The sequence below is a fragment of the Canis lupus genome, chromosome 22 (assembly GCF_011100685.1).
Source record: "Canis lupus familiaris isolate Mischka breed German Shepherd chromosome 22, alternate assembly UU_Cfam_GSD_1.0, whole genome shotgun sequence".
NCBI lineage: Eukaryota > Metazoa > Chordata > Mammalia > Carnivora > Canidae > Canis > Canis lupus.
Window position 1 is genome coordinate 284,327 of NC_049243.1, and position 27,821 is coordinate 312,147.

Consider the following 27,821-nt stretch of genomic DNA (forward strand, 5'->3'; position numbering starts at 1 on the left):
AAATGTAGCCTTGAAAATGGCAGGGTACGTATGTACATCTGGAGAACGGTTTAGAGTGTGACTCCTAAGAGGCACAAAAATAGTTATTTCTGATATTTCTAGTAATATCAAGCCAAGGGCTCTTACTTCGTCAGGTACCGTTTCTCACGCATTCGCCACCATTCCCTGGCTGACGTAACACCCTGGAGTTTTCCGTGTCCCCGGGGCACGTTAAGGGATAATCACCCGAAAACAGCTGGTTCCCTCTCTCTGACCCGAACTTTGGTTGTGATGGAGCAACAGATTCGGTCTAAACCCCTTAGTCTCGGTCAAAATTCTTACGAAGTCACTATTTCGTGAACGTTACTTGCCACCCCGCGAGGGGTGAGGGGAAGACGGAATTTCCCTGGACACTAGACTATTTAGTTCTCTGACACAACAGGCGTCCCCCGCGGTTTAGTCGCGAGAGAAGGAAGAGCTGCGCGGGAGGGGAGGCCGGGCGCTCTGGGTCTGGACCCGCGGGGGCCTACCTCCTGCCGCTCCACGTCCATGTTCCACACCACGATCCCGCCGTCTCCGCCACACGAGATGAGCTGCCGCGTGTGCTGCGCGTAGGACAGGGCCTGGACCTTGTCGCTGCAGGAGAAAGCTGGGTTAGGGGCCGCCGCGGAGGCCGTCAGCGCCCACTGCCCCCGAGCCCCATTTTGTGCTTTATTTTTCTTTCTAGTTCATACACAGCTGACGAATTACTCCCCCCTGGGTGGCAGCCACCACGGAGGGTTGGGTTCCAGGGTGTGACACCTTGGGGATCACCAACAGAAGGTTCCAGACGCGGCCCAGGGGGCGAGGGAGCAGGGGATAGGGCTTCTTGGGTGATTCTGTTAATTTTTCTGTCCTGAGCTCAAATCGATGAAGAGTTCTGAGCCCACGGGGAAGGGGGACAGCCCCTTGCAACCCAGACTGGTGACCTGTGTGCTTTCGAGTCTCCTGCCCTGCATCCGGGGTTGTGCGACCAAAGCAGTGAAAGCTTGGTGTCCGCGACTGCAGTTCAGTAAGGCCTTCCCCTCTCGAGTCCGGAGCGCCAGCCTACTGCCAGACGGCCTCAGTAAATCACATCACCCTGCTCTTTGTTTTTAATTTTTTAATTTCTTCTTTTTTTTTAAGATTTTAATCCTTTCTAAATTATAAGAACTTGTTCTGTTTGGCTTAAAGATAAACAAGTGCTCATATAAATTCATTCATTTTTTAAAAAAAAGATTTTATTTATTCACGAGAGACACAGAGAGAGAGACACAGGCCGAGGGAGAAGCAGGCTGCATGCAAGGAGCTCGACATGGGACTCGATCCCAGGACCCCGGGGTCACGGCCTGAGCCAGAGGCAGAGGCTCAACCACTGAGCACCCCCCGCCCGCTACCTTCTACGTTTACAGAGAGGCTGTAACTTAGCCGAGTCACACCAGTGAACACGATCGTTTCTGCTGCCTTACGGAGACGTGCAAGTGGTGTGGACTGCAGGGGAGATTTCTGTTGTTAGGCGTTCACGAGCTTTGCCAATCTACTAAAATGCTTGTATGTGGCAGACAGTTCTCACTTATCCACATCCTCCCTCCTCCCAATTTTCTCTATGAAATATAAGTTAGTTACTCTGGTTAATTATATCTAAAATGGGTGGTTTAGACTATGCCAAAGGCAATAATGGAAACAAGATACAGCTATGCATTTAAGGCTTTTGTTTTTAAAAGAGAAACCAGGGTAGTTTTGTCTTAAAAGCTATGGTTCTCAAACTTTTCCATTTCAGGACCCCTTTACCTTCTTAAAACTTATTTAAAGACACCGAAGAGCTTTGGTTTAAATAAGAAATAACTACTAATACTTATTGTATTTGAAATCAAATCTGAGAACTTAAAAAAATATTAATTTGAAAATTGCAATGATAAATCCATTCTATTTTAATATAAATAACGTATATTTGGTGGAAATTAACTGTATTTCCCAAAGTGACAAATTCTGATGACAAAAATGACATTAACATTTCTGCAAGTCTTTCTAATGTCTGGCTTAACAGACGAGAGGCAGATACTCATCTCTTTCTGCATTTGTTCTGATACCACTCGTCACACAGCCTCTGGAAAACTCCATTGTACGTTTTTGAGAGACTATGGATGGGAAAGGCAGTTCTGAAGTCAAGTAGAAATTTGTTCTAGAATAGGAGAGAAAAATGAAGGACAAGACTTGGAAAGTGAATTTTATTTGCTTTGGTTTATAATACTCGAGTCTGGAAAAGGGGCTATAAAATGTATTAAAATCTTGGCACAGTTCCCTCAGCTTTGTTGGCTCGCTTCCTTGCCTTACGGATTAATGCCTTTGACTACACTGCAAAAGAATGCTCTTCACCTTCCATAAAATCTGCCTCGCTAGCACAGATTCTGTGTGTCACCACATTACTTTCAGAGCTTTATGTTGACTCGGTTCAAGTCCCCACACCACCTTTGACAACTCTTGATTTTGCCTTCCTAGGCCGTACCCTATATTTTGAAAAAACAGAATAAAGAAATTAGGATACTTCCTGCACCTCCAACTATCTCTGAGATTTCCTAGAGGGATCCTTGGGAATTGTAAACACGTACTCCTTTGCCCTATGAAAAGAGAGATGCTAGAAATAGCTGTATTTGTTTGCTGTGTTGCTATTTTAAGAGTTTCATGGGAACAGTTATCAGAAGACATGCTCGGCCTTCCCTAGGTCAAGTCGGTATAGATAAAATTTTATTAAGTAAGTATTTTTGAGGTTGCATATTTTGTGGGACGACCCTGGAGGTTTATCAGAGCTCTCATTGTCTACACTATGCTTTCCCCTCCAGGGGACTACTGATCAGATCTCTCAGGACACCGTTACACAGGCTGTCTCCATAGAGAATTTTGTTCTCCTTCATTATGATCACTATTTGTCACAGTAAAAAAAACCTAACCACTGAAGTCTTTATAATCTATAGACAATTTCTGTTGTACTCTGATGCTTGCCTGAGGGCTCTGCTATAAGCTACAGGCCAGAGAGGACAACCTCAGAGTCTCAAGGAAAAGGACTTAAATGTACCAAGTATCTGAAAATACTGATCTTTCAAAGGATAGACACTCCGGCAAAGGCTACAGAAATGACATTGCTTAGGTAGTTTCAAGCTGTGCGTGTGTGTGGACTGAGTCAAGATTTCCTTGGATTTCTGGATTCTTTTTAGTCTGGATGCAGATGGCTTCGTGAACGCAGACTGCTAAACCAAGAATCAGCAGAACAAGAATTAAGTACACAGGCCTGGATGCACCGAGGAGGGACATTTTACTGTAGTTATTTGGGAATACTGATGACGTTGTTTTAGATTTTTTAAAATTTTATTTTACAATTTATAATGTTGACGTTTTAATCTTCTGTTTTCTGGATATGGGAGGTGCCTTTTCTCCTACTTTTTATCCTCTCTCTAACCTACAATCTTGTAAACTCTGCTTTTATAAGCTAAATAGAAACATTAAAAAATGATGCCCAGTTTTCAATGATTCCTCCAGAATCCAGAAAGTAATACTGAATCCCCTTAATTTTAATGGCAATATATTTATTTCATATGCTGTTAGCACCTAGCCACAGGATATGGTCGGGCGACCAAGTCCTTACCTAGAACGTCATATTAGAGAACGATGCTCATTGAGTCAGATATGACGAGCCGCTCGAACCTGTGGAACCAGTGGCTACAAAGCCCTCCTAGGAAAACCGGCCTCGTATCGGGTGTGCAGGGTCCTGGCCTTATCGGTGGTAAGGAAACGACCAGGCCAGGCTCCTGGCCAATGTTGGAAACCTCGAGGAGGTCAACCAAGGCCTAAGTACTATGGGTGACATATGGCGGAGAACATTCGGGGCTTGGTCTCCGAGGCTTGGTATAGCAAACAGCAGAGGCTTTGAAAAGCCTGATCCAGGATTCCTTATAAACACTTCCAGGCAGGAGCGGACGTGTGGCCCTGACAGCGGTTGACACCGTGTGGCTCTACACTTGCCAAGCGAGCCAAGAACACCTGTATGATTAACACTCACACCACACAACGTCCACCATTAGGCCGAACCTTACGAGACCAACCTTCTTCTGTGGTCAAGAATAACCTCGGAGATCACTGTCCTACCGGAGAGGACGGGGGAAGGACTATCAGGCAGATGCGGTGAAAGAAGGAGATGGACCAAAAGCTCTGGCACCTTCACTGGAGGATCAGGTGTCACCTGGCAGCCCTCCTGAGCGACCTGGCTACAGTGCCCTCACCTGGCAGCGACCTAACCCTGCTATTGTATGACTCTGTATCCCTGGTAGGATCGCAAACGCGCCTTCCTGGTGAAGGTGCCAGGAGTCCCCTCCGCTGTGCCCCCCAAGGAGAGGTGGATCGACCTAGGCCGCACTCACTTCCACTCTCCCCTGCCTACGCACACGTCCGCTCTCTGGATGTTCCTCTCAATCGGCTGTACCATCTCGCTCCTTTATTAGTTAATGACTAATATAAAGTCTCCGACAGGTACTCTGTTGTCCTCCCTCCCTCGGTTGTCACTTCACACGTCGTCAAGTACAGAGTGCCACCCTTCTGCCTTTCAAGGGCAAGAAGGAAGCTCTATCTAGTCGAGCAGACTCATAACCCTGGGATTCCAAATGCATTTCATTTGTTAAGGCATCTTGATACGCATCAGTGATCCTGTAAAACCAAAATAAGCCACAGAAGGAACTGCTTTGCCTCTCTGGGCTGGCAGCAACATTCGGCAACAAATACATAATTTATGGGGCTCCAATACTGTTCATATTCCAGCACAGGAGCGTGGAGCACCGTGATGAATGCTGGATTCCAAGCTTTGTAATAAAGCTGCTCAGGGACTTCTTGATTTAAGGATTCACCGTGTAACCACCTTGCAGTTAAAAACGAGGTAAGAGAACCTCTCCAGGTTCACAGATTAAGGGTTATAAAGAATAGGAGACACCTTCTTCTTACATTCGTGTTTCATCTGACATCAGTGCGGCATTTATACCAGAAAGCATTTCAAACCCGGCTATTATCTCACGGCTGAGAGCTCCACGTATTGCACTGCGAGTGCTCTTACCGGTGCACAACACCCTCACTTTCACAACTACCAGGACCCACCATCTGCAAAGCCTACACTCACTAGGGATGGCCTCATTTCCTTTCTCACCAGCCCTAGAGGGAACATATGTCTTGTAAGGCAGATACGTGATCTGGGGGTCCTGATGACAAATGAAAATATAAGGCAGCATGATGACAAGATGGTGACGGCACACAACAGTAGCCCAAGCGTGGGGCACATCCAAGCACGGGGCCCTGTGTGCCTGGATGTTGGTCCTGCGTCTGATGCTCCTTCAGGAAAAAGGGTGGAGAAGCCTTTGTCCTTTTCATAGAAACAGATGTTTCAGACATAAGCTAACATCTGCCCAAATGTCAACCTGGGCCCTCTTCCACCTCCTGAGGGTCGGGGGCGGGGGTGCGGACATGACTCATAGTCATCAGCCTCCCAAACCTCCAGGCGCCAGAAAAGGCTTGGGAGTAATCCACACACACGAGGTCTTCCAGGTACGGGACACCTGGGTCAGCTCACACCAAGGGAGCCGGGGAGGATGTGCCGCCGCAGGAACCCCTGATCGCAGCCAGGCTGGACCTGAACTCAGGGATCCTGCCTGGGAGCACGCGCTATCCCGACCAGCAACACCTGGCTGATTCACTGGCTAAGGTGCAAGTTCACCTTAGCCACTGCCCTTCGGTCCCCCTGCAATTTCCTGAGAACACGGTACTGATCCTGAGAACTACGAGAGCCTGTTCATCCCCCGAGATCCAAACCAAGAGCGGCCCCTCCACGGAGACCCCCAGTTTCAGTCAGCCCGGCACGCGGTCGCCCCTTTACCCCATTCTGAGGCATCGAGCCCGTTCCGTGTAGTAAGCGACTGTCGTCCCAGCCACCCTTGCATCCCAAGTGCCTATACAGTCTGGTATATGGACGGAGCTCAGGAAACCCATGTTGAATACAAATAGAGGGAGTAGGTTCACGTGGCTCGATTTCCATTCAAAATGCTATATTCAGAGAGAAATAGGACTCTGAGCCAAAAGCCTGATTTTCAAATCACCATGATTTTTTGTTAACAAGAATAATTTTTTGTTAACCGGCACTTCCTAGCCCTTAAGGCTCATGCTGATTATTTTACATGCGTTTTATAATTTACGGTTTTTGATCATCTTTGAGGGTTTCTCTTTCCAATATTATCTTTATTTTAGAGATGAGAATACCGATGATCAGAGAGATGAAGAGTCCTGCCAAGGCCTACAGAGCCATTAGCCGAGGGCAGGCTCAGATGCGCCTGGCCTGACCCAGAGGCCAGCGACTAACAGCCACACGGTATATATCACCTCCCCTCTGATAAGACTCTAGCCTCTCTGCAAACCCTCATTTCTAATTCTGTGATCTGTTATGCACTTAGCTCAATTAGAAATGGAAAAGACATCTCTTCCCCTGTATCCTAATAACTCTCTACAATGAGAAATGCTCCTAAATCTGAGATTCGAAGAGAGAAGGCTTGCTGTCCTTCCCCAAACCCAGAAGAGGATGAGTGTGAGAATTCCACTTCCTTTCCTCACTCTACACGCAATTTACCTGATAAGGACGGAAAGGTCCAAATTCATGAACAGCCCCTTTCTTTACCAAAAGGCTTCGAAGATGCTCGTAACAAATGTCTTACACGTGCTAAGGTCTGAAAAGGAAAACCAAGAGCCAGGACAGTGACCACATCCTCTGGGACCTACAGATCCCAGTCTTGGGGAAGATTCCACCCCAAGAATTGCATAGACCTTTACCTGTGCTTTAAACCACGTTACCATTAAATTAGGTTGCCACAAGGTCTCAGAGGCCTAAGAAAAATGCTGTTAGAAAGGGAAATTATGGGCAGCCCGGATGGCTCAGCAGTTTAGCGCCGCCTTCAGCCCAGGGCGTGACCCTGGGGTCCTGGGATCGAGTCCCGTGTCGGGCTCCCTGCATGGAGCCTGCTTCTCCCTCTGTCTGTGTCTCTGCCTCTCTCTCTCCCTGTGTCTTCTCTCATGAATAAATAAATCAAATCTCAAAAAAAAAAAAAAAAAAAAAAGAAAGGGAAATTATGGTCATAATGTTGGTCATGAAATGCTAGGCATTATCTAAGAATAAAAAGGGATGTAAAAAGCCCAATCCTTATTCGATTCGACACGGGCGTGGGACATTAGCTGTCCAGGTTGATGCCTCTGTAATACCCAGCCAACCGGTGATGGCCCTTCGGAGGTGTATCTGGTCCCTGACACTGAAACCGCTTCTTTGCCTTTCCTTGCACAGAGCTAGCAGCACACAACCGTGTTCCACTTGCTGCAGGGAATAAAAATACCTAAACGTTGCAAATGCAGCTAATATAGTGTAGAAGTATACTTTAGCTTTTCCCCCCTGGACCTGGAGACATTTCGTCACTCTAGTGCTAAAGCTCGCTCTGCTTTGATGGGATTTTTATTCCATTCAAAATGGGATCCAATCCCTTGATCACCAAATCAAATTCCTGGCAAAAATGTCCTATTTCCCTCCACATGATGGTTGGCTATTCCCCACAAGGTGGAAAGGCCCACCCGTCTGGGGGGTCTCCGGCCCGGTCAGCTCTGCCTCGTTGCCAAGCTCACTGATTTGGAGCTTCAACCACCAGTAGTCACGCTGCAGGGGGAAGGTAGGAAAATGAGGAACTGGAGGACAGCAAGGGGCAGCCTGGGGCCCCAAGAAGAAACTCTCTGTCCTCCAGAGTAGAAGGACGGAAGCCATCACGGAGGACAGTGGGGACCCTCTGTCCGTCCACGGGCGCCTCGGTGCGTCCCAGTACCCAGCGCGGCACGGGAGACCAAGAAGGCCGTAAGCAAGCAGCTTTCTCTGCCGGACGGACTCAACTAAGGTTTAGGAGGCCTCGTCGCCAGCTGGGGCCTCTGAGGACTCGGTATTCTCCTCTAAAAGAGGACATCTGGCTTCCCTCCTACACGTACGGGGTTCTTGCAAGACTCCACTGATGTATCTGTGTTTGCTCTCTGACAAAGTATGATCACTGAACACCAATCCTGTGGCCTACTCTCGGGGCAGAGGAATGGCGGTCAAAGTGGCCCTGTGGCTCTTTCTCGCCTGCTGCCATGGCCCCTTCCTTGCGCCCCCTTCTGTGAGTCCCAGCCTGACTCCACCTCGAGCACTCACACCCACGCAGACTGGGTGACACCAGGCAAAGGCCTTCTGCCACCATTCCTGTTGGAAGCCAGTGTCCGCTGGCGGCTCCTGGTCTCACCAGCCTGCCACCCCCTAGGTCCTAAGGGTGTGGATTGTCAGGATGGCCTCCCAGGTATGGCCTGTTCTATGTTCCAAAAGGCCAGCTCTGTATTCCTTAGAAACTGGAAGACCTGTTAGTTCTGGTTCCATTTTTCTGGGGCTGAGAGGCTGTATTTCCACTTTACAGCTTCTCCTTTCTTACCAAACTATCCCGACCAACAGCTTGCACAAGGGCGCTGAGGATACCGTGGTGGGGCGTTGAGCACTGTCCTACTTTACCAGCCTCTGGATGGGTCATGCAAAATTTCCTGCAGTTTTTACTAACCACTGTGCAAACATAAAACTAGTTCCGAGCTAATCCGAATGAGCCCAACAAATATTACTGATCTTCACTCAAAACTGGCATCTCATTTCTCTGAGAGAACCTGACGTGACAGGAATTGCTTCGCAGATTAGATAATAATGGAGTTTTATTAAACAGGACTGTGTTTGGCTCCTCTTTTTCTTCACTTACAGGGATGACGTCAACTTTATATAATATTGAGGCCTGTCGCCTTGTCATGGAGATATATGCAAGGGAACGATTCCTCTAATGAGCGGATGACAAGGGCCAAGATCTGGCCCCGACAACAGGTCTACTCTCTCATGTGGGAAAGAAGGCTTAATCACTACTGCTCGAAGCCTCAATTCGAATACTAAAATAATCATTTGTGCGGAGGCCCTCCAAAATGGATATTCTGAACAGTTCGTACCTAATAATCCCGACGGTGGGCCCAACTACTTAGGAGAATATTTTAACTTTACCATTTCTGGGTAGATTTACAAAAAGAACCAATATCGCTTAAAACCAGCGAGTTCCCAGGGCCTCACTCACACCTGTGTGTGGCTGCCTGGAGTCGCTGTTCACGCACTGGGAAAGCTACAGGTGAGAAACAAGTCAGGCTCGCCTTAGGGTCTGAGGCGGGCCTGCGGTTCTTCTGTGCCCCAGGACCAGTGGGCCGCGCAGGCTGGGGCAGATGGGAGCGTGGGCTGAGGGCCCCGGGAGAGCTGCCTGGGAGGCTCCGTCCAGCAGACAGAGGGGAGCTCCAGGACCGGAACGAGTCTACGTCCTAACAAATTCCTGGTGACTCTGCACACTGCAAAGTCCGAGAGCGGCTCCCAGGAGACACCGGGCTTTCTCTGCCCTTCCTCTCAGCCCTGTGAAATCTGCCCCTCAAAGAAGAAGACCCGATATGAGTCAAGGGGGGGTCCTCAATAAATAGTTGGCAAGGTACAAAATACACAGAGTGCGGATATTCCCTCTCCCCTTCTCCTCAAGCTGCCAGCAATCTTGCCACATTTGAACTCAATTGTAAAAACTCCATAGGCATCCACGGCTTATATTTTTAAGCTCTTTCTTCTCGCATTCTCAGATTTTTACTCTTAAGTCTCCCCGGTTCTCATTTTATTTTATTATTATTTCATTATTTTATTTTACGGGTTTTTGCAGGCACTCTCAAATCCTCTGTGGAATTAAATGAGGTATAAATAAATAAACATACTTACGCACTGGTGTAATTCAAAGAGGCCGTTGGTCATGTTCCTGTAACATTCCTTCCATGCTAAGATCCTGCCATAGTGACTAGACCACACGCCTTTGTTCCAGCTTTCAGCTGGCAATCTTTTCTCAGAGCATTTTTAATAAAAGCACCAGCAGCCTTACTTGTGTCCTTGGAGCTCGATGGCTGTTCCTTTTCTCCCACCGATGTCCCACATGATAACCGAGTGATCCGAGCTGCCCGAGAACAACACTCGCTGGACAGGGTCCCAACACAGGGCGGTCACCCCACCTGAGAGCAGAAGACACAGCTGGACATTAGTCACAAAGCGACAGTATTATTAACCAATAAATGTGAACGCAGAGGAGTCGGGCTCCAGGGCCGCTCCTTTGCCTACAGAACAAACAAGTAAGGCCCCAAAGAGAAAAGAAACTGGCTCCCGAATAAAAGTCCCTCCCTTTCAGCATTTCCCCCCCAAATTTAATGTACCATAAAATCAATTACTATAAAGACTGAAAGAAAAAGGAAAAGGCAATTAATTGTCAGACAAGGGATATAATTCGAAGAAGGAAGATATCACACTGCTTGGAAATATTAACCATATTTTCTTGGCTTCCGTCTACCTCCCACCCTCACAGTAAGAGACAAGAAGTAAATGGAGTTTTCAAAAGCTCAACTGGATTTTTTATTCTTGAACACAGATACAATTAGACTACAACATCAGAGTTGAAGATTTATTTTCTGTCTTTGGGAATTTAGATTTACAGATTCTGGGCACATCATCGACACCCTTGAGGGTCACTTTCCTGGACTGTCAAATGCAGGTGCTCAGGTGGCGACACATCTGAACATCTACATACAACTGCTACCGTTACTAATGGTGATGTTCACCGAGCCACCACCTGCTTCACGGGGCTGTGGTGACAGCCAGGGTGGATCGGTTCTATAGGATTCCTCTGAAAACTGCAGTGCGCGGCGCACACGCTACGTGGTGGCTACTGGCATTACTTCCCTGGTGTGACTATAAAATATTATGACGGATCTTTCTCTCTGGCAGTCCCCCTAAAAATCAAACTCCTGCATGATGAGAACAATATTAACTTTTTCCATTTAAGATGAGCACACTCACAAAAAAATAAGATGAGCACAAAGTCTACAAACACTTAAGAATCCGAGAAATACTCCTTTTTTATGTGATTGAAAAATAGGATATTCTGAACAGAACATAAAATAGCACAGCTTGTTTATTAGAATCTGACATTTTTCTTATGTAGATGATCAATTTGTTCTAATAAAGTGCTGTGCTTTAAAAGCTTCTCTTATATAATACACTATATATATATAAATAATATACAAAGTTTCTCTTATATAATATTCTCGAAGGGTTTTGTTTAAAGAAAAAAAAAGAAAGAAAGATTTTGCTTTTTTAACATCACAAGGGGAGGGAAAGTCCCAGTGTTCTGGCTCATGCTTGGTCCCTTCTCCCTACACCTGCACAACACTCTCCCGTTCCCCCGCCCCCCCTCGCAGTATATGCGCAGCCCACCTCCTGGAGCTCCCAGTCCCCTCCCCTGCTGCCACCCCAGAACCCAGTACGGGGCCAGCAGCACACAGGCTCTAGTGTTGTCTCTTGAATGAATGCAGGAGTAGATGAATGAAAACACAAAAAAATCTTTTTTTTCATCCACAATTCTTGTTACTTGTAATGCCTCTACTGGACTTACTAACTCTCCAAAGTTAGACAGGGTTCCTCCTTTGATCCAACAACTCTCCTGTCCCTTCCGTCAAACTCCCCGGTTACAGCAGTCCCCGCTTGTTCCCCGACGCGCGCTTCCTGGGGCTTCAGGCATGGTGGTCAGCTGGGTCCGGAAGCAGGCGATCCTTCCTCTGCAGGACCCTCTGACGCAGCAGTGGCCTAGCACAGCACCTCACACCGCCCCATCGTGCAGGCACCGAATCACCCCACCTCAGCACAAGAAGGGGGAGTACAGCACGGCGGGGCGCGGTGAGAGGGAGCGCCCTCGTTCACACAGCCTGCTACAGGATATTTCAACAGTGTGTCTGGGGCTCAGTACTCAGTGTCAGGCATCCCCTGGGGGCCCTGGGACGTGGCCCCCACAGATTAGGGGGGTGCTCTGTACTCTTCTTTTTTTTAAACCATTCTTCAGTATTTGACGATGTAATACTTCAGGACAGTCCCTCCTGTCACCCAAGGGACTGGCTTTATTAAATACCCGCAGCAGAGGGAGCTACTCGTCCACCTAAACCCTGATTCCCCCTCCAGCACACGAGCGCTCCCGGGAAAGCTGCTGTCCGCTAGGTACACACTCACCGGGCCAGCTTGCACCTGGCAGGCCGGTGACCAGTTCTCGCAGCCAACCCGGAACGTAATCTGCACCCTGTCCAGGCCACGGCAGTTAGGATGCCCCCTTTGCACCTTCTCTTTACACTCCCTCCTCAAGGATCCCAAGACTGCAGGGCACAGAGACTACATTCTAGGAGGAGCCCGGGGCCCTGAGTCACCACGTGGAAGAGAGCTGGGATTCAAAACCACCCGCGCTGGATCGTAACGTGGGCAAGAAATACCCTGCTGCATTAAGCCACCAAAGTGTCAGAAAGTGCTTGTTAGAGCAGGGAGCACTGGCTGTCACAAGGCCAGGTACGTACTGGGGTGATAACGAGGCCGGCCCAAAGGGCACCTGGGGGCTCAGTCAGGTAAGCGGCCCACTCTCGATTTTGGCTCAGGCCATGACCTCGAGGTTGTGGGGTCCAGCCCCGTGTATGGCTCTGTGCTCAGCGAGGAGTCTGCAGAAGATTCTCTCCGTCTTCTTCCACCCCGTGCTCGTGTGCTCTCTCTCTCTAAAATAAATAAATATGTCTTTAAAAAAAATTAAGGCTGGCCCAAGAGGAAGGTGAGAGTCACCAAAAGCTTCATCCATCAGACAAGCAAAAAGAAGTTACCCGTGTAGACTGTTAATGCTGACGCCTAATGTTTAAACAGGATGGAGAGGACCCCAGCTGGAAAGCCACTGCATCAGCCTCCAAAGCAATCCATTCCTAAACTCTAATTTGTGTTTTTCCAAGATGTGTCTTAGGTCTGAGCACTTCTTACCACCTCTACCCCTACCATCCTTGCATGAACCACTATACAAGTTCTTGGCCTAGAAAACTGAAAAGCGTGACACGTATTCTGTTGCAAAGCCTATGGGAGGGAGAGAAAGGCACTTTCATACCTCACTAAGGAGACTGCAAACCGGATACAACGGGGAGGCCACATCCAACAAGCCGGGGAGGCCACATCCAACAAGCCGCACCTGAGCCACCTCACTTCCCGGAACTTATCTTGAGGATCCCGTCCCCATCCCCATCCCCATCCCCATCCCCATCAGGTAACACAAAGACACACGTGCACAAGGAGAAGGCTCGGGTAAGAGGCTGTGTGAAGGAACCCTGGTCCGTCCACACAGTATGCAGCAAGAGCAAGAACGCACAACGCACAGATCGCTTAGGTGGACGGCAAGTGATTTCCAGGACATACTGTAGAATGAAAAAGGCAAAGTGCAGAAGAATAGCTACACTGTGCTACCTTTCATCTAAGGAAAAAAGGGTAAATGAAAAATGAAGAGATTTGTTAACGTCAGCAGGTGCACGGGAACAGAGATGGGAAGAATCTATCTTTTGTTTGGTTCTGAGTTTTGGGACCATGTTAATGTTTCACACCCTCAAAAATTAAGTATATAAAATCAACAAGGAGTGTGAGGCAGGGACAGGGTGTGGACCCAAAACAGAATATAAACAGAAACAAGTGGACCTAACTGTATCACAAATGAAACGCACAGGCTGCGGGGGGGGGGGGGGGGGGGGGGACACTGGAAAGTCACCTTGGGGAACAGGAACCCTACTACACACCCTAAGGCAAGATGTGAGATTTGTACACGAACATAGTACTTGAGTTAGTAGGTCTGCATATGGGGTACGTGGGTTAGCAGTCCTGAAGCTATCCTCCTGTGCATAGTTTAGGATCGAGCAAGTAAATATGCTGGGGAGTTTCTCACCATTATCCCAGGAGCTGCAGTTGGTGGGGGGAGGACGGAATAAACTCCTTGGTGATGGACGAAGCGGGCAGTCTCAGGATGACCTCACGTGCGTGCACCACCCCCCCCCCCCCAACACACACACAAAGGTACAGGAATAGTTACAGACATGTGAGCACACACTCGTGTTTTCCAGCCCTGTCCCCAGGAGGCCGTAGAAGCAACGATCTCCCCAACAGTGAGCACTCGTAGCACCCAGATTTTGGCTTCTTCTTCATGGGTGAAACGACAGCTGCAGGCTCGGCTAACTCTGGGGCTGAGGCCGGAGAATACAAGACGAGCCGGGAACACCCCGTGGTATCAAAGGTGTGTGTGGAGTCCCAGAGTAAAGGCCACAGAAGCCAGTGTTGCCCTGGTCAAATCTGGGGCGATGTGGGCAAGAAAATAAATAGGTGGTGGTAACGGGTCCTCACGCACAGAAGTAATTAAGAACTCGTGAGCCCGTACTGGTAGGAACAACTGGAAAGATAAATAAGCACGGGGGAAGCAGTTTCTCCTTAAAGTCAAACTGCAACCGAAAGGCGAAGAGCTAATGACTAGAAAAAGCAGAACCCGTGAGCGCCACAGTCCTGTTTCTCGTAAGAGCCATCGGCGGATAGTAAAGTTACTGGGCAGGAATGTGAGGAGAAACAGTATTCATACAGTTGCAGAGTATTTCCTCATAAAATACTCATGAATTTTAAAGGGTGACTGGAGTGGAGAAGCCCGGGAGACACACGTGACCCCATGGTCGACGTGACCACCACCAGAGACGGGATAAATCAGCACCACGTGCCCCCCCACCCCCGCCCCCCGGAGAAGGGCTAAGAGCACTTCCGTGGCCTTCTTGTAAAAAGTGCACAACCTGGATTTAACCACGAGGACACAGCAGACAAATTCAAAGGGAAGGACGCCGCAGCAGCGCTCGAAGACCGCCGCGGCCCCGCAGGACCAAGACTGGAGAGCTGGCTCCCGTTGGAGGAACGCCCCAAGACGGGAGGCAGGATGGCACCGGGGGAAAGCAAGGAGCCGCTGGGGTCCATCCCGGCTGCACTAGGCGTCCCAGCGGGGCGGCTCTCGGAGGCTGGCCTAGCAGTTGTAAAGCACAGCACTTGCTCAAATCAGTGCAGCAGGCACGTACTGAGCACCTTCTACGCCGGACACCGTGCTGGGCTCTGTGGCTATAATCAGATCAAGTAAGACCCAGGAAGACCCAGACCCTACACAACACAAACGGAGCATCCGACGACGGGCGTGCACACTGGGCCTGGTGGGCCGTGCTCTCCGGGGACGTGGGCCACGCCGTCCACCTGGGTGCCTGTCTTACCCTCTCCCACTCAGGTAACCCGTTCTCTCTCCAAGGTGGGGTCAGGGGCCGCCTCCCGCGGACGCCCCCAACACTCTGGGTCCCCGTGAGTCCCGGCCTCTGTGTGCTTCCATCCTCACACTCAACTGCTGCGTTGCACTTTACCAGATGATAAATCCCTCCCCATGGTAGACCTGGCGTCCGGTGTGTTTGTATTCAGGCCCGGTGCGCATGCCTGGTACACAGCAGGCGCCCAATGAGTGCTTACGCAGCTGGCCCGTGAACTGGATGGCCTCTGAGACCACCGAGACGCCTGGCAGAGCTTTGGGGCAGGGGCCGTGGGGGCACCGAGGCCGGGAGGGGGGCGCGTCCTTCCAGGGGCGGTGTCCCCCCTCACTGGCTGCCTCCCTTGTGGCCCGGCCCCACCGTCAGCCAGCGGGACCCCAGGGCAGCACAGGCTCCTCGCGCAGTCCACGTCCCAGGCATCCTCCCGCCCTCCATATCCAGGCCAGGAACAGGGCGGGGGCCACGGAGGTGGGGGCTTCCGGGTTTACGGTGTTTCAAATCACAGACATAGGTCCCCCGTGTCACCATGTGCTTCCGCCTGCCTCCGACATGCTCTCACTACACCCCGTAGCGCGGTTTCCGACGTAAATGGATCTGTTCTTAGAAAGAGAGGCTTTGTCTCTATAAAACGCACCCGTGTGGTTACATGTTCTCATACATGTGGGTCTTAACGGTTGCCCGGGACCCCAACACGCAGTTGTCCCTTATTTCACATGTTGTTACATTTTTCCTGACTTTTCACTATTATAAATTTTGCTAAAATGCACAGTTATTTGTAAGACTTTTGCTGTTTCTTCTACTAGTCAGGAGAGACTCCCAGACAGGAGACTGACCAAAGAGTATGAAAATCTTGGGAAATGTAACGCACGTTACAGAAATGCACAGGGAACTAACTTCCAAGAGACTTGTGCACGGTGGCTGGCGACAGCGCCGCGGAGCCGGTCCGGGCGGCCTCACCCACCGCAGGGTGACGGGGCGTGTGGCGCCTGGACTCCAAGGGCTGCCAGGTGAGCCCCGGGCCACGGGACCGCACCCCGGGCGACTGTGCCCCGCCTGCCCGGGGACCCTGGGGTGGCCACACCCCGACGGCCAGTGGCCTCCCGCCACCTCGGGGGCTCCCAGGCTCCGCCTTCGGCAGGTGGCACACCGGCCCCCAAGGCTGCGGACGCGGCTGCCCAGGCCCCCAGCCCCCAATGCGAGGAGACCCTGACCCCTCGGCGGCTCCCGACCCCAGCCCCCCCACCTCCCCCTGGCTCCCCCCTGATGGCCTCCCCGTGGCCCTTCCCATCCCCAGCAGCCCCCCCACCTCCCCCTGGCTGCACCCCCCTGCCTCCCCACGGCCCTCCCCGACCCCAGCACAACCCCCCCGCGTCCCTTCCCTGACCCCAGCAGCCCCCCCACCTCCCCCAGCTGCACCTCCCCTGCCTCCCCACGGCCCTCCCCGACTCCAGCACAACCCCCCCGTGTCCCTTCCCTGACCCCAGCACGCCCCCCACTTCCCCCTGGCTGCCCCGCCATGGTCTCCCCGCGGCCTTTCCTGTCCCCAGCACACACACCCCCCGCTGGCTCCCCGCCCCCCCAGGACGACGTCGGGAGCTCCTCCCTGCACCCGCAAGGTGAGCCTGAGCTCTGGGCCCGCTCCACCGCCCCCCAGGGGCCCCGTCCAGGCTGTGGGCCCAGGCCACCCACTGCGCCTGCAGGGGTCTCGCTGCCTGGGGGGCTCCTTCTTCTCTTTAAGGCCTGTTTAAACACCGCTTCCCCGGGGCCCCCCCTTACTTCTCGGGTCAGGGCCCTCCTGTCATCTGCTCCAAGGCAGCCTCACGTGGCCCTGCCTGCCCAGTGCCTGCGCCGCCAACATCTGGGGCACCGCCTGCACGCACCGGCTCAGCCGCCGCACCCTGGACCCGAAGCCCAGGCAGCGGGCGTCAGGCTTGTCCGGCCCAGCCCTTGGGCCCAGCACTCATCACCCCAGGGCTAAGGACCGGGCGAGCTCCAGAAGATCCGGGTCTACCAGAAAGACGTGAAAGCCTCCACTGTGCACAAAGATCAAGCCTGTAGCTCAATGATGTGGACCTGCATACGTGCACTGAACGGTGCCTCTCCTTGCCTTGGCTATTTGTATTACGGTGACTCTGTCACCCTCAGTGGTTCCCCTAACAGTTAATGAACAAGTCTGTATTTAACATTTTGTCCAGTCGCGTGCTCTGGCATCTACGTTCAAGCCCTCCTGTTTCTACTATGTTCATGCAACCAAAATGATCCTTAGAAATAAAAAGGAAAAATAACTCCACTGATACCATGAATTTCCAGTGGTTAAAAGCTGATTCTCCCCCACTTTGTTCAAGTCAGCATGACTTCTTGGTAGAAATACATTCTAATTTCTGCAGAAATAGCAAAGAACTCTGATGTTCCAGAAATAAAACCAGCAGAGGGAGCACAGGAACATAAAACTAGTTTCCGAGGTCCCCATGGATTAGCAAATGCTCTGCTGGCCTCTGGTACTAGGCCAATTCCATCATCACTAACCCACATTTTACGAGGCCTGTACGGTACCGGGCTGAGGGGTGAATGGCTGGGGCTCTGCACCCAGGACGCTGTGCCCCGGTGCTCGGTCCGGCTGACGAGACCCCCAACATCACTCTTCAGCGGATCTGCGTTCATCCTAAGGTCTTGTTTCGGGGCTAAGGGAACGAGGAGATTAGCCCTTACCAAACCCCTTTGCCCAGAGTTTGGGGCCTCTCAGGGCCCAGGAGGGGATGAGCTCAATGGCAGGTTTGCACCAGCCTGGTCTCGTAGACATCCCTGCTCTGGTGACGGACGGATGGAATAGCAGGGCAGTAGCCAGACTGGCGAGGGGCCCATCCTACTGGCCAGGGAAGAGAACAGTACGTTCTATGTGGGGCCTGCTGCGCTGGCCTCCGTGCTGGTTAGTGACTTTCTGGGGCCATATCTGCGCTTCCTCAAAGATACTTCATGATAAGGCCAGGAGAAGGCTTTAAGCTCTGAGAAAGATGAAGGCAGGACGCCAAGGGGACACTGCATGTGAGAACCAACCCGGGCAACAGGAAGCCCCAGAGCCATGCAGCTGCCCACGGCTCCCTGGGCTCGGGGCAGCGAGAGGGCTGGTGGGGGGGGGTGCCGTGGGCCACCCGGGAAGGGCGGCGTGCTGCGAAGCCCCGCCGAAGGGCCCGCTGCCGCCCCGTGCGGGCACCCCTTGCCCATCGGCCCACCCCTGGCTCGCCCTTGAGCGGCACTCCGGGACGGTGAGGACGGCTTCCTGGCGGCTGGCCCACTGCGCTCTCCATGCGGGGCCAGAACCATCTTTTAAATTCTGACCAGGTTTGTGTCTTTGCTTAGAACCCTTTCATGGTTTCTCACTGATGTCAGGCTAATGCCTGGATCGTCAGCAATCCTGACAGCCTCTCCTGTCTGCTCGGGCTGCCCGCTACCTTGTGCTCGGCGTGCCAGCCAAATGGGGTCCCAGAGTCCCCAAGAAAGATTTTGCAGATCTCCATGCCTTGGACTACTGCTGTTTTGTGAACTCAACACTCCTTCCTTCCCAAATATCTTCAGTCAAGCAACACCTATGCTGGGAAGGCCCTCCTGGCCCACTTGGCATTCCTGGAGGTGCCCGGGCCTGCACCCCGCCACCGCCTCACTCCTTAGCTTGTGTGTCTCACGGGGCCGGGGAGGATCTGAGGACACTGTACCTGTTATTTGTATGACAGGAGTCGTGGCTGAAGCCAACCAGGGAGAGCCATGAGTAGAGAGACCAGGGTCTGGGCACAGCTCACAAGGAAGATTCCTAAGGAGATGGCAACGAGCAGCGAGAGAAACAGAAGAAAACTGGGAAAGACTGGGGCGCCCGGGGGGCTCAGGGGTCGAGCGTCTGCCTTCAGCTCACAGGGTGATCCTGGGGTCCCGGGATCGAGTCCACATCGGGCTCCCTGCTCAGTGGGGTCTGCTGCTCCCTCTGCCTCTGCTGCTCCCCCTGCTTGTGCACATTCTCCCTCCCTCTCTGTCTCCCTCTCTCCAATAAATAAAGACTTCAAAAGAAAAGAAAACTAGAAGAGAATGTGTCACGGAAGCCAAAGGGAGGGCTGCTACGAGCCAGGAGTGGCCACGTTGTAAAACGTGGTGGAAAGGTGAAGCATGACAGAGGATCTGGCAACCAGCGGGTCCCTGGCCACCTTGGAGCAGCAGACAAGCCACACTGCGGGCGGGACGAGGGCAAACGACAGGTGAAGACTTCGCAGCAGCTGGCAAGTGATATTCCTTTAAGAGGCTGTGTTGTTTGCTAGGACACAAAGAAATTACGCCCATTGAAGGGAGCCAGCCGACTGCACTCCCCCGACTGCGAGGTCCCCCGAGCAGGCCAAGTCCGAGACAGACAGGAGACCGGGGGTTGCCAGGGGCCGGGGAGGCGAGTGGTGATCTGAGTGTTCTGAAGGCCCCTGAGCCACATGCGTAAAGATGATTAAAATGGTGAATTTTCTTTCTGTACATTGTACTATGATTTAAAAAAAGAAAAAAAGCACTGCTATTAAGAGAGTAAGATGAAAACTGCTACAACAGGACCAGGATGGAGAGGGGTCTGTTTGTTGAACAGAAAGCCGAGATGCTTATGCATGTTAATGCATTGAGAAGAGGGAGTTAGTCAAAAGGGAGACAAAGGGCGTAGCTTTGATGTGCAGATCCCAGGAGAATCAGCCCTGGGGACTCCCCAGTGAGGCAGGAGCCTGAGAGGAAGACAGGGAAGAGGAAGTTTGCTTGTTGGGGAAGACTACACGGGGGCAAGAAAAAGACTGTATTTTTTTTTAAAAGATTTACTTATTCATGAGACACAGAGAGAGGCAGAGACCCAGGCAGAGGGAGAAGCAGGCTCTACGCAGGGAGCCCGACATGGGACTTGATCCCGGGACTCCGGGGTCACGCCCTGGGCCAAAGGCAGATACTCAACCATCGAGCCACCCCGGGGCCCCAAAAGAATATGTTTTTAAAAGATTTATTTATTTTAGAGAGAGTGTGGGGGGAGGGAGGAAGGGCGGAGGGGAGGGAAGGAGAGAATCTCAAGCAGACTGCCCACCAAGCGCAGGCCCGGGATGAAGGATCAGGGAGACTGGTCAATAAAGACAAGAGCAAACGGAGCTGGAGGCAGGATTTAAAAAACTGAAAGATGAGGAGACTCGCGTGAGCAGAGAAACACAGAAGTGCCGGGCTCCTGACGTGGACAGTTCTGGGTCCCTCCCAGGCCAGGCTTCGCCGGGGTGTCGGTGGCTAAGAAGAGAAATCCAATTGGGAAAGACCTGGGTCCTGTCTACAGGGGAAGCTTCTATGTGTTCTTCTTCCCAGAAAACATAGATAATTAGGATGATCTTTTACGACCCCTTTCCCCTGGATTCAATTTCCTCTTTACTGCATTCCTTTCTTCCCCTTGAGGAAATCCCTTATGGTCTAGGTACTAACCCATTTTACATCCTGATTCACCTACTTATGCTCTTATATGCCATCTAAACTCAGTATGAACCTTGCTCTGTTCTAAATCATAGGTTGGTCATCTGTGAGAGACATAAAAAGCCCATTAAGAACCATGAAAACAGGCAGTGACTCATTTCCCAGGGTCAACATTACATATTAAACATACTAGTAAAAACGAGTCATTATCATCTATTCCAGTGTTTCAGAGGCTAAGCATGGATATTTTGTTACCTTCCTTACATGATCCTGAGCAGATCCTACTCCCTCCCCAACAAACAAATCCTAAATAATAAAGGGGGCTTTGGGTTTTACACTGAAAAGAGCCCAGAAGGAAGTTAAAAAAGAACTGGACCTTTTTATGAAGCCTCACTACCCACAATGAGCTTATTATTATTATTATTTTTTATTTCACTTGTCTGAGAAGCGGGGGAGTCTGTCTCGCACACCATCTTCTCACCCCAAGGGTGGAAAGGGCAGACTGAGCCAGCTGTCTTTTTGGCCTTCTGAGGTTTGTGCGGTTGCCACATGGTCTCAAACCACGTCTCATCAATATATGTGCCAACACTGGCTTCCTCCAGTGCGACGTGACAGAGAACCAAATCTCCAACCTTTTGAAAAGAGGCTGGTTCCTCTTTTGTCTGCACTGAAAATTCCAGACAATTTCTGACATTCTATGTTACTGTGCCATTCCGGAATTGGTTAAATGTATCACGTGCGTCCGTGCACACCGTTCTGTGTCGCTTTGACAACACGGATCGTAATGCCAGAACACACGGCAGGTGACAGGTCCCTGTGAGAGCGGCGTGTGGAGGTTCTGCTTCCAATCCCACCTGTATGTCCTCTGAATGCCGTGACCAGGGTGCAGGTGTCTTGCTCCAGTGTGAGGATGGTCACTTGGCCTGACTGGTCACCAATAAACACATGCCGGGTTTCAACATCAAATCTATCATGTAAACATTAAGGATCATTTCTCAGAATTGATGGATTTACATAAACAAATAAATGAAACCAAGAAACGTGCAAATCTTGTATGAAGACAGCTTGGCCATAACGCTGGAAGATACAAAAAGTAGACATAACAAAGTGAAAGATGCAGTACCATGGGACGGTAAGACTCAACGCGGGAATGATGTCACTCCTTACAACATGAATTAACAAATTTAATACAATCCTTATAAACATATCAACATTTTCCCCCCCCTAGGGCTAGGGAAGTCTAAGCCCACATAAAAAAATAAAAAGAAGAGCCAGGAACATTGTGAAAATAAGAATGATTATGCTATGTGACAGGAGAGGTTAGCGCTACTAGAAGTGGAACACGTTACAAAATCTCTGTAATTAGAAGTGCGGTATTGGTGCCTAAACAGACAAACAGGACCATGGGACGAGATGGCAAGTCTAGAAACAGACCCCAGAGCATGTCTGATAAGGGTGGCTCTTCAAATGAGTAAGGAAGAGATGGGGTAAAAAAAAAAATATTGGCATAAACTGGATAGGCATTTGGGAAAACAGAACAGGATCTGTGTTTCACGTTCTATATCAGGATAAACTGCAAATGGATTAAGGATCTACGTGTAAAACATGACAACTATTGAGATCTAGATGGGAGAGTCCCTTTATAACCTTGGAGTGGGAAACGCTACTTACTACTCAAAAACGTAAATAACAAACACACACCATCAGCAAAGCCAAAAGAAACACTGGAAAAAATATCTGCAATCCATGTCACAAAAGGCCCAGGCCCCCAACACAAAAAGAACCATCAGGAGGAAAGCAACCACAGGCCAAACAGAACCAAGGGCAACACGTATGAACACACAGTTCAGGAAGAAATGAAGGTGAAGACTGAGCACGTGAGAAACGGGCCGACCGCCAGGCTTGGGAAGAAGGCTGCCTACGGGGCTGACGTGGTGTCCGGCCACCAGGATTCCAGGAGGGTCCCACCTTCAACGGACGAGAGTGGCTCACTCCGCCCGGGCTGTACACATAACATGGTTCACGCCAAATACCTGCTTTCCTCTTAGTCTGGAATTTCGGTGCATGTGAGGGTCAGAGAGAGGCTGACTACGTGACCAGCCTGCAGCAAAAGCCTAAGGCACACTCCGGAGTCTCTAGGGGCTTCCCCGGTTGAGGACACCAGGCGAACCTAGAGATCTGTCCAGAGATACACTGGCCGGAGGACAGAGGGCATGCCTGAGGCTCTTCACTCCATATTATTTTAGATGGCTCAAGTTTGAAAACAACAAAAGGACTCCATCAAAAGGGGACTTACTGAATTAACTAGGATATATCCATGCGGTACTAGGGGAAAAGATCTCCACATCATAAGCTCACCATCGTGGGGGAATTTCCGGGGCATATTATTAAGTGGTGAAACAAGCCAAGGTACATTAAGAGTTTATAAGCTACACGATCTTTGCCTAAGAAAGGGAGGGCAACAGAATTGTGTGTGTGCACGTGCGTGTGTGCGTGTGTCTGCGCGCGTGTGTTCATTTTACAAAATGAAGCTCTGGAATCATGTCATTATTTTACTTATTAAAAATATATACAAAATTAAAGGGAAAAAAATCCCCCAAAGTGACAACAAAGTAAAGTGAGTGAACCTAACTATCGAGTTGCTGGTAAAGCCATAGTTAACAGAATTATTTCAAGTGACTTTAACACACAGCGTTTCAACTGTCTGTCCTTGGGAGGATATATTCTAAGGACAAAAAGAACTGCAGAGAAATCTCACTCCGTAGCCTTGCTGCTATAATGCTGCGATTATTATTCTGGAACAGCTTAAACATAACATAGCATAAAACGAGCATGTTAATGTTTCAGGAACCATAATTTCCAGCCCAAGATAAAAGAATCAAATACAAAAATGAAGTTAAAACCCTGTTATGTTAAATCTGAATTTATTACATGAGTCAATGATTTCTTTTCTTTTTTTTTTTTAATTTTTATTTATTTATGATAGTCACAGAGACAGAGAGAGAGAGAGGCAGAGACATAGGCAGAGGGAGAAGCAGGCTCCATGCACCGGGAGCCCGACGTGGGATTCGATCCCGCGTCTCCAGGATCGCGCCCTGGGCCAAAGGCAGGCGTCAAACCTCTGCGCCACCCAGGGATCCCAATGACTTCTTTTCTTTTCAGGAATACACACACGTATGTTTCCTAGCTAGCTCTAAACTCCGCTCCCTGAGGGAAATGGCTGATTCAGGACTGGGGCAGAAAGGTACAAGATAAGCTTCAGACGCGCCAAAGAGCAAGGAAGCTCTCAAAGGCAAGTGTGGTTACATCCAGACACTGGAGCCAATGTGGTGGGGCTCTTATTGGCCAAAGATGGGACAATATTAACATTCAAAAAAGACAACTTCCTGAAATCTACTAATGTATTGTTTTTAAGTCAGAGTTTATAATAATGCTCAAAAAGAAAAAAAAAAGACACCTATTGGAGGTAACCAGGGCACTGAATCTCTACTCGGAAAATGAGCAATTAAAGAGAAATCAGAACTTATGTTGCTTTTGCCAAACTGACTGTAGCTCAGGGTAACCAAGTAGCTCAAGCTAATGAGAGGAAAGTTCCACTTTATGGAAGCATTCCACATATGTTAATATGTGGGGGAAAATGATGACAAAATTGCCATTTTTGCAACCCCCGTGAAAGAACTGGTTCAGGGGAAAGGACTAAATGCAGGGCTGATGCGGAGGCCAGCACTGCAGGCACCTGGCGGTCACCACCTGCAACACGGATCAAGCTCAGCATCCCTGGAAGGGTGTGACAACCTGCCACGATGTGCCTCCTGCTGCGAGGCAACCAAGGGTGCTCACCTGAAGCTGACTCTGCACTGAATCAAGACCTCGAGAGGCAGCTCTCGGCTCCCAAGAACACATGGGAGAGGCGCAGGTAGAACCAGCGAAACGACAGCACAAGGACGGAGAGATCACTAGAAACAGGGCTGCCCCTGGGAACACAGCCTCGGTGCCTCCGACACCGTACAGATGCACAGAAAGAAGAAGGAGGAGATCACTGCTCCGGACTGGGGAGGGACTCCGGGTGTGACAACCATGTTCAGTGTGTGAAGTGGATCTGGACCAGATTTCAACAGACTCACTGCAAAAAGCCAGTAAGTGATATATGTGAAAATGGATCGATCATTCTACACTATCGCGTAGTGGTTATACATTTTTAAGAATAATAACAGCATTGTGATTGCCGAAAAGTTCTGTATTCATTCGTGGTGAAGCATGTAAGGATCATATGACATAAGGTCTGAGATTTGTTTCTGAATACTCCAGGAGAGACAGACAGAGAGAGACAGAGAGAGAGAGAGAGCCAGAAAGACAGAAGAATCAACGCTGGGTCTGATGAGTACGGGAGCATCCATTATAGCCTCTTCTCCACTTGGTGCATGTTTTGAAAATTTTCATAATAAAACTTTTTTTTTTAAAGTAAAGGAGAACAAGGCATCACAAATTCTTTCAGTCTCATGGACAGCAGAGAAGTCATACTCTCCAAACAAGTTGTCAAATATATATATACACACACATAACAGTATTTAGTATTTATATGGAGTAAGATCACCTGCTACATTTACCTATAGATTAATTATAAGAACACAGACAAAGAAACAAATGCACTCTGACACCGACCAGTCTTTATGATGGCAGGTAAGTAGTAGTATTCTCCTAAAAAAGTAAAAATGCAAACAAGAGCTATTTGAAAGAGAGCAGAGATAAAATCATACAGCCTCAAAGCCAGATGATTGGCATTAAGGGTGAGATGAGGAAATATAAAAATCAAGATAATCTGAATAGCCTTCCAGTACTCTTGTCCTGAATACGAGCAGATCTGAAAGAGTCTTGGTGAAAAGACCTTGTACTAGGTAGGGGGACGTCTTGGAAATATCTTGAATGTGAATAACGGCTTAAAACGAGGACTACCTAAACTGTGCAGAAGCAGGAGAAATGTGATGGAAACACGGTCACGTGACAAGACTGAAAGGGGAGGCCGAAGTGTTCACAAATTTAAATACTGGCCCGCGAAGTGGGGAGGGAAATCAGGTCTATTTCCTAACATCCACCCGCGGGGCGAGCGTTGGGAAACGCCTGCATCCCAGGGCGGCCGGCTGCGCGGAGGGCCGGCGGAAGATGGAACCCTGGTTGTGACCTCGAGAAGGTCCCTTCACCTTCTCGAGCTTTGGTTTCCACACTGTGGAAACAGACAACGTGGTCTTTTTGTTTTTACCCCTAATTATCGTTCCGGCAGTGAGCGGAGAAGCCCCGGACAGAACCCTCGGGAGCTGCGAGTGGAGGCCCCGTCTCCCCCTCCCCGTCCGCCTGATTACTGCTCAGTGCTGCTTCACCCCTGAAGCATCAGACCTTTAGCCACAGCAACCAAAGACTTTGAGGTTGTGTGGAAATTAAATCTTTGAAGCGTCAATCCCTTGGTCTTCCTCTCTCTCTCTACTTCAATTTTGGCTATTTTCACGGCACACGAACTTCTCCCGTTCGAGACCCGAACGAAGAGGAAAAAAGGCTGGATTCCCCTGCATCACTGACTTGGATGAACGACGGTTCGAGATGGAGATGGGAGAGGTGGTTCGTCTCAGGCCGCTTCGTGTGTGGGACGCCACCAGCGTCCACTAGGAAGAGAAACTGGTGTTATTCAAACACCTTCCCTTAAAAAACCTGTAAGTATGGAATCTGGCAGAAAAAAGAGGAAAGACATGACGTAGAGGGTTCCCATGAAAAAACGGGTTTAACAAACAAAGGGAGGCAGAAGGGGGGGGCGGTGGGATGGGGTCACCAGGTGACGGCCACCGAGGAGGGCACGCGGTGAGATGAACACCAGGGGCTGTACTGTGTGTTGGCAAACTGAGTTCCAGTAAGATCTAAAAAAATAAAAACAAAACAAAAATAAAAACTGGACTTTTGTGTGAGCGCCACATTGCCCGGGCACGTTAGGCTGTGACAGCTCCCAGGAGGCCCCGGCCCGGGGATGCCACCTGCTCCTGCAGCGCCGGGAAGGGGCCCGGGAGACGGGGACAGGGGGTCGTTCCCAGGCCGGGGGAGGGCCCGGCAGAGCTGGGCCATGGGCCTCCGGGAGGGGCTGTCCCCGCAGCACGCACGCAGCTCCACGTGGCCCGGGCCAGGCCGACGGCCCCCAACACTGCTGGCCGCCCGCCGCTTTTGGGCACACGCAGGGGCTCGGGGCTCCCGCCACAGGGCTCCGCTGGGAACCCGCAGCCCACGCCGGGGGAGCCAGAGGCCGCCGTCAGGACTTGGGCCCTGGCGCTGCTGTCCTGTGTCCACTTTCAGAGGGTTTAAAAAGTGAACTTCGTAAGGGCAAGAGCTGCCCGTTTCCTGGGTCCTTGGCGTGGCTAGTGACACGGAAGCCAGCGTACGAAGCACGAGGACGCGGCCGCCGGGTGCTGCGGTCTGCGGGGGGGGGGACAGGGTGACGGGGTGGACGGCGGCTGAGGCCGCGACCTGGGGGTGGCACCTGCCGACTCTGCAGCTGGGCGGTGCGGTGAGGGCGTGGCCCCGTGTGGCCTCAGCCGGCCCGCCGGGGGACGAGGCGCTGGCCCGGGCCACGCCAGCAGGGAGTCCGCATCTGCCCACGAGGCGGCCAAGCGTTTCCATCCAGGCACGAGGCTGGGCTCCACTGGCCTCCGCAAGGGACCCGGAGCCTCTGAACAGCCAGACCACGTCCCAGAGGCAGGTGGGGGCCCCCGCCCGCCCCCGCCCCCCGTCTCTGGCCTGCGAGGTAACGTGCCACTTGTACAGCCTTCCATGGCGGCCGGTCTTCATTTCTTCATCTTGCTCTTCCAGGGCGGGAAAGGAGAGAGGACAGGGCCGTGACCCAGGCTAACGTGCACACATGCACACGCACGCACGTGCACAGCTACGGTCTGCAAGGACCCAGCACAGCCCTGCCGCTGGGAGAATCACTGCAATCTGAAGCGAACACCCGAGAGCAACCTCGCTCCTTCCTCCCCCTGCTGCTGACCAGCGGCCGCAGATTCCCTCTACTCGCTCGGTGGACGGTGGACAGGGGTTCTCTG

At 50.9% G+C, this 27,821-nt stretch overlaps 1 protein-coding gene across 6 annotated transcripts in view; it reads right to left on the bottom strand.

The window, feature by feature from the left end:
* WDFY2 (WD repeat and FYVE domain containing 2) overlaps positions 1-27,821 on the bottom strand; it is a 162,455-nt gene that overhangs the window by 8,363 nt on the left and 126,271 nt on the right. For 5 of the 6 annotated variants that reach the window (XM_038569406.1, XM_038569405.1, XM_038569411.1 and 2 more), the window contains 3 exons: positions 21,600-21,712; positions 10,011-10,137; positions 510-615 (listed from right to left, as the gene is read on the bottom strand). In XM_038569406.1, coding sequence (XP_038425334.1) covers positions 510-615; positions 10,011-10,137; positions 21,600-21,712 — 346 coding nt within the window. The remainder of the gene's footprint in view (positions 1-509; positions 616-10,010; positions 10,138-21,599; positions 21,713-27,821) is intronic. The other variant, XM_038569409.1, reaches the window with a different exon arrangement.